The following is a 6,612-nucleotide window of genomic DNA, read 5'->3' as shown; positions in this document are numbered from 1 at the left end:
GAACTCCTGACCTCAGGCGATCCACCCGCCCCAGCCTCCCAAAGTGCTGGGATTACAGGTCTGAGCCATGGTGTCTGGCCAGCTGAAGTCTTACTTTCTCCCTTAAGCTACCCATATTGGATTTTCCAAGTGAAGGACAGTCACATACTTCAAGAGGCTATTCATGTATACCATGAATTTTTGCAGTCTTTACTATTTGTTGAGTAATTACTTATTTAAGTATCTTTGTTTTCTTAGTGCTTTGCACATGAACTTGGGTACGAATCAGAAATTCGCTGGAATTCTAAAGGGACAGGATAGAGGGATCAGGTTAGAAGGGCGCAGGGAGGGAGTATCTAGGAATTATGAACGTCATGACCCCAAATAATGTTCTAATGCTAAATTGTTTTCTTAAGTGGATAAAAATGAAAATTCTATTGTGTGCTAGTTAACTTTTTATCATTGAACATTTTCTCATTTTTTTCTACGGCTCCTGGCTTTAAAATAAATTGAAGAATTCTATCAGACCATGGTTTAGGGTAGAGCAGTGGGATAATAGGATGATTTCTATGTATATAATTTTGTCCTATTTTTTAAAATTCCAGCTGTTTAAATAATTTTAGTATCATTATTTGTTTTCTTCCTTATTTTGCTGTAATTTTTTCTTACGGATTGTTTAGAATAGTTTTATACGTGGGATGAAGTATAAACCACCTGTAGCAGGGCTAACACATAATTTCATATATGATCAGATAGATTCCTTGGATATATAATTTACAAGGCTCATCATCATGTTGTATGACTAAGTTGTAGAATAACCTCTTCTAAATTATTAAATGTTAGAAGATATTGCCAAAAGTTAAGCATGGAAAATAAAAATTGTGGAGTGTATCATTGCTTGAGGCAGGGTTAGCAGGTGGGGTGTTGAGATTGGAAGTAGACAGCCCTCCTAGAGACCAATGTCCCAGCCCAAGAACCATGAGTCCTGGAGCTACCACTTAATCATTCTTGGGTTGATTTTGATGAGAGACCCAACTACTTTTGGTCTTTATGTCTTCATTTATTAAAATAATAATCCTTAAGGTTTTTCCAATCCTAAGCCTTCTGCTATTCTGTCTGGAGATAAAATATTTAACTGTCTTTTTCCCATTTTAGGACCCAGATGATGTGGTACCAGTTGGCCAGAGAAGAGCCTGGTGTTGGTGCATGTGCTTTGGACTAGCATTTATGCTTGCAGGTGTTATTCTAGGAGGAGCATACCTTTACAAATATTTTGCACTTCAAGTAAGTGGAAAAATTATTTGTGTCTCTTTTTTTTTTTGCCTCTCCTGATGTGCATTACAAAATTGTTTATAAAACTTGCTTTAAGCTTCAGCCAGAGTGGTAGTTCTGTTTTAAAGCTGTGTTTAAACATCTCTCCATGATATGTTTGCTGAGCCCATCAGACACAGGTCACTAAAAGCAGAGTAACTTGTTTTGAAATGTTGCTGACTAAAGGATTTATTTAGGTTGTTAGAGATGATTTTACTAAACTTTATTTTCCTACTATAATTAAGGGTTGAGAGGCATAGTATTATCAATTGCCAATTGAATAAATACATCAGCAACAAATGTTGTCAGGTTGATAGGCCAGAATTTGATAGTCAGCTTGGGCTCCCCCCTGGTCCTACACTACTCTTGGGCCCAGAGTATAGTAAAACCATGTCTCTGCTGCTTTTCCAGTCACTGGTTTCTCTAAAGAACTGGGTGACTTCAGCAGTGATACTGAAATATAACATAGGATGAAAGTTGTTTATAACTTTGAATATTTAATAGTAATCCCAGTGGGCTAAGACAAAGGTTTTCCTGCTGATTAATTATGATTTACAATTCGTTTTGTGATATATTTCTCTTGGCAATAATTCAGAAGTTTTTTTTTTTTTTTTAAAGCGCTTTGAAGGAAAAATTACTTTCAAGGTTTAGCAACTAGACTTATTAAAATAATTTAAATAACTAATTTTGAAGCATTCTAAATTTCATGCTCATTTTCTGTATTGTTCAAGATAATTGCATATTGATGGACATTACTAAAATACTAGTCATCTTTTTTAATACTTTTTTTTATGAAAAAGACATATGATACACAAAAAATTAGTGCAATTCCATTTTCCAGAGATAACATTTGGTGCATTAACATTTTATATACCCTTAGTCTTTATTGTGTGTGTAGAGTGTGTGTGTGTGTGTGTGTGTGTGTGTGTGCGTGTGTGCGCGCGCGCTCATTCTGTCACCTAGGCTGGAGTGCAGTGGTGTGATCACAGCTCACTGCAGCCTCATCCTCCTGGGCTCAAGCAGTCCTCCCACCTCAGCCTCTCCAGTAGCTGGGACTACAGGTGTGTGCCACCATGCCCAGCTAATTTTTTATTTTTTTGTGGAGACAGGGTCTCACCATGTTGCCTAGGCTGGTCTTGAACTCCTGAGTTCACACAGTCCACCTGCCTCAAGCCTTTGCTCCCACCACCCCGAAGTACTAGGATTACAGGCATGAATTACTACACCCAACCTTACATACTGTTTTTTCTTTTTTCAAAAGTGAGACAGTAGCATAAAGATGTGCTGTAATCTAATATTTTCCACTGAATTGTGATATAAAGAGAAAATCTGAACTACCTTTATGCATATGAAATTTCAGAAAATTCATCCCTTTTTTGGCTAATAAGAAAAAAATGATTTTATCAGTAGACCATATCAAAAGTTTTAAATATATTCTTTCAGAAAAACATGACTACTTTTGAAATACATTCTTTTATAAAAACTGCTTACAGGTAGAGTAGGTCTTTTGTTTCTTTATATTTATTTGTTACTGGATGGCTAATTATTTTTGTGTTCTATTTTCATCTGTCATGAAAAGTAAAGGGAAAACCAGCTGCTTTTCTTCTTCTGAAGCTGTTCTTTTACAGTAGTTCAAAACCTGATCTTAAAGAACATGTTAACTGTGTAATTAAACTGTCTGACTTGTCATCTAAAAGCAAGAGTTTGCAAGCAAAATGCTATTTAGATAGAGGTGGCAGCTTAAGTAATACTTGTATTTAAAAACCTGTCTCATGCTGAATTGCTGAAATGAGCCTTTAAACTCTCTATAGCCAGATGACGTGTACTACTGTGGAATAAAGTACATCAAAGATGATGTCATCTTAAATGAGCCCTCTGCCGATGCCCCAGCTGCTCGCTACCAGACAATTGAAGAAAATATTAAGATCTTTGAAGAGGAGGAAGTTGAATTTATCAGTGTGCCTGTCCCAGAGTTTGCAGATAGTGATCCTGCCAACATTGTTCATGACTTTAACAAGGTGAGCCAAGTGTCCACAATTGTAGAAAGAATGCAGGTTCTTTATGCTTTTCGTAGTTTTAATTTCAATGTTTGCTGATTTATTATATTTAGAGTTTAATTGTCAGCATTTGGTGGGCTCTGCTTTGTCTGAAGCAGACCCTGATGACCCAGCCTTCTCTTATATTGTCTTTTCCTTCTTCTTGCCTTACCTACTCTTAAAGCCCACCTCATGACTATTCCTCCTTTGCTGGCAAATTAATATTTCTTGTATGCTCCCACATTTTCTTAGATAAGAGGTAATTTATGTTCCTGTCTTTTGGTAGCATTTTCAAAGTCAATAATTTTGTTAATCTGCTTTTAATTTCTCATTCTACATTCTCCCTAGCTTCTGAGCATCTTTATGTAATGCAGAAAAGTTGAATACCCGAAATCTTCCTTCCACTTTATTCCAAAATTTGCCATATTTGCTTCATCTCATTTTCTGTCATTTAACATAAGTTACTTATGCTGTTATTTCTCAAAAATGAGATGTTCTACATGACCACATCATTATCACATCTAAGAAAATTGACACGATCATGTAGGTCAGCAGTCCTTTCTTATCCATGGGGGATATATGCTAAGACCCCCAGTGGATGTCTGAAACTACAGATAGTACCAAACCCTAAATACTGTGTTTTTTCCTATTAGTGTCCATGTATATGTATGTTAAAATTTAAATTACAAATTAGCCACAGTAAGAGATTAACAATAATTAATAATAAAACAGTTATAACAAAATTGTATAATAAAGTTATGTGAAGGTGGCTTCTCAAAATACTTTATTATACTGTACCCACCTAGGTGTTTGTGGACTGCAGTTAACTGAAGGTAACTGAAACTCAGGAAATACAACCTCAGATGAGAGGGACTACTGTATTTAATATGTTTAAATTTATGTTTGTGTTTAAATTTCCCCAATTTTTGTCCCAAGAATTTTTTTTTTTTTTCAAATCAGGATTCAGATTCAGAAGTTTATGTATCACCTGTGGTTTTTATGTCTAAAAGCTTGCCATTTTGAACACTCCATTACATTACTCAATTAGCTTTACAAACATTTCGTGCCTGATAAATACATCTGATGGATGTTTCTAAACCAGTTTGAAAATTTACTTCAAGGAAATAAACATCCAAAGCAAACAGTAAATAATAATAGCTAACACTGAGCTCTTAGGAATCAAAATGTTGACATTGTTTGGTTTACCTTATTCTTAAAAACCATCCTGTGAGACAGTCTTTCTCAACCAGCGTTTCTCATTTGAACCGCAGAATACAACATCATTTAAATGACTGTTTTTCTAATGTTCTAAAGATGGTAGTAGTATTCAAGATATATATGAGAAAAGTCAATCTTTACATACAATGGACAGATACCTTAGAGGACACTTGAGCTTCTAAGTGAGGAAGTTAAATTGCTTAATTATATAATAAGTATTTGCAGTTAGTTTGAATGGGTATTATTCTTATTATAGAAATATACCCTTGATAAGTATTTTATTTACTGGTAGCAATATTTTTTCCTGTCCCATTCCCACTTCCAACTTTATCCAGCCAAATTCTGAATTCCTTGAAATGTAAGTGATTTATATATTCTAAAGCCAATTCACTTCAATGGTATAAATTGTTCTTAAAAATCTAGCTGCTTCCTGTTGTACAAGTATTACTCTAACTATACTGTATCTTTTTCTCCTCAGAAACTCACAGCCTATTTAGATCTTAACCTGGATAAGTGCTATGTGATCCCTCTGAACACTTCCATTGTTATGCCACCCAGAAACCTATTGGAGTTACTTATTAACATCAAGGTATAAGAATGTTGATTATTTTTGATGAATGATGCCTTTATAGTGTTTTGGAATTCCCTGTTGAGAAATTAGCCCTGTAGCAGCCCATTTTTATCAGACTCTTGTTAAGAATTTTACAAGGAGGAACTAATACTCATGGTTTTTGTTACGTTTTATATCTTAAAATTGAAATATAATTTCTCAAATAATGTTTTAAGTTTTCCTAAAGAGCCAGAGAGTAAATATTAGCCAACTACTTAATTCTGATGCCATAGAAAATATGTTAACAAATAAGCATGACTATATTCCAAAAAAACTCCACTTATAAAAACAGGCCGAGGGCAGTGGCTCATGCCTGTAATCCTAGGACTTTGGTAGGCCAAGGTGGGAGGATCGCTTGAGCTTGAGGCCAGGAATTTGAGACCAGTCTGGGTAACATAGTAAGAACATAAAACAAACAGATAGTGGGTAGTAGTTTGGCAACCTGTTCTATATCATAATATGTAAGAACTTTGTCTTGTTACTCTAGTCTACTCAGCATATGTTCTGAGATAGTCATGTCATGTATTCTTTTCTGAATGTAGGCTGGAACTTATTTGCCTCAGTCCTATCTGATTCATGAGCACATGGTTATTACTGATCGCATTGAAAACATTGATCCCCTGGGTTTCTTTATTTATCGACTGTGTCATGACAAGGAAACTTACAAACTGCAACGCAGAGAAACTGTTAAAGGTAATACTTTCTAAATATTAAGGTGTTTGGCAGAAAAGTTCATTGCATTAAACTAGATTTAGGTGAAGCTTAGTCATTGTTACCAATGTACTTGCCATGAATGAGATAATATTGTGTCATCATATAATATTTCCAGGTTTCTATAGAATTATCTTAATTCTATTTAATAAATTCACTCTTTTCAGATGGAGAGAAAAGGTCAATGTGAAATGTCATTGCCCTGAGATGCTGGTACCTCACTTTCCATCTAGTTACCCTGTCCAACTTCCCATCCTACCACTTTGGTTCAGCCATACTGAAAGGGTTTTTATTATCCAGATGGTCTCTTGGGACCATCTCTTCAGCTGTGTTCTCAGGGATCTGGATTCTAAGCAGACTGTTTGTCTTTTGGATCACATAATGGGAGTGATCACTGTCAGGTTAGTTGGAAAGTAATTTGGATGAAGAATTAAGAGCACTGAAACAACTAATATAGCTTTACCAAATCATTTAACCTTTAACCTTTATTTTCTCAACTGAAATATAAGGATTACAATATCTCCCAATTTCCTTTTAAGATCATTATGAAAATAAAAAGAAACTACATGTGGCAGCTGTGGAAAGTAGGAAATGCCATTCACATACACTGTGGTGTGATTTCTTTGGAATTGTGTCACCCTGTATAAGTGCTTTCCTGACGTTTTGCTAGCATTTTAAATAATACTGTTCTTTCATCTCCGGCCGTTGAGTCATCTGAAACCAGCTTGATTTCTTTCTTTTTTTTTT

General features: G+C 35.1%; 1 protein-coding gene across 1 annotated transcript in view; it reads left to right on the top strand.

The window, feature by feature from the left end:
- Positions 1 to 6,612, top strand: part of ITM2B (integral membrane protein 2B) — a 26,749-nt gene that overhangs the window by 18,445 nt on the left and 1,692 nt on the right. Inside the window, exons 2-5 of the mRNA XM_017535960.1 lie at positions 1,135 to 1,263; positions 3,102 to 3,308; positions 5,023 to 5,133; positions 5,697 to 5,847. Coding sequence (XP_017391449.1) covers positions 1,135 to 1,263; positions 3,102 to 3,308; positions 5,023 to 5,133; positions 5,697 to 5,847 — 598 coding nt within the window. The remainder of the gene's footprint in view (positions 1 to 1,134; positions 1,264 to 3,101; positions 3,309 to 5,022; positions 5,134 to 5,696; positions 5,848 to 6,612) is intronic.

Source organism: Cebus imitator, unplaced genomic scaffold (genome assembly GCF_001604975.1).
Source record: "Cebus imitator isolate Cc_AM_T3 unplaced genomic scaffold, Cebus_imitator-1.0 Scaffold94, whole genome shotgun sequence".
In the NCBI taxonomy this organism is placed as follows: domain Eukaryota; kingdom Metazoa; phylum Chordata; class Mammalia; order Primates; family Cebidae; genus Cebus; species Cebus imitator.
This window is presented reverse-complemented; position numbering and strand designations above follow the sequence as displayed.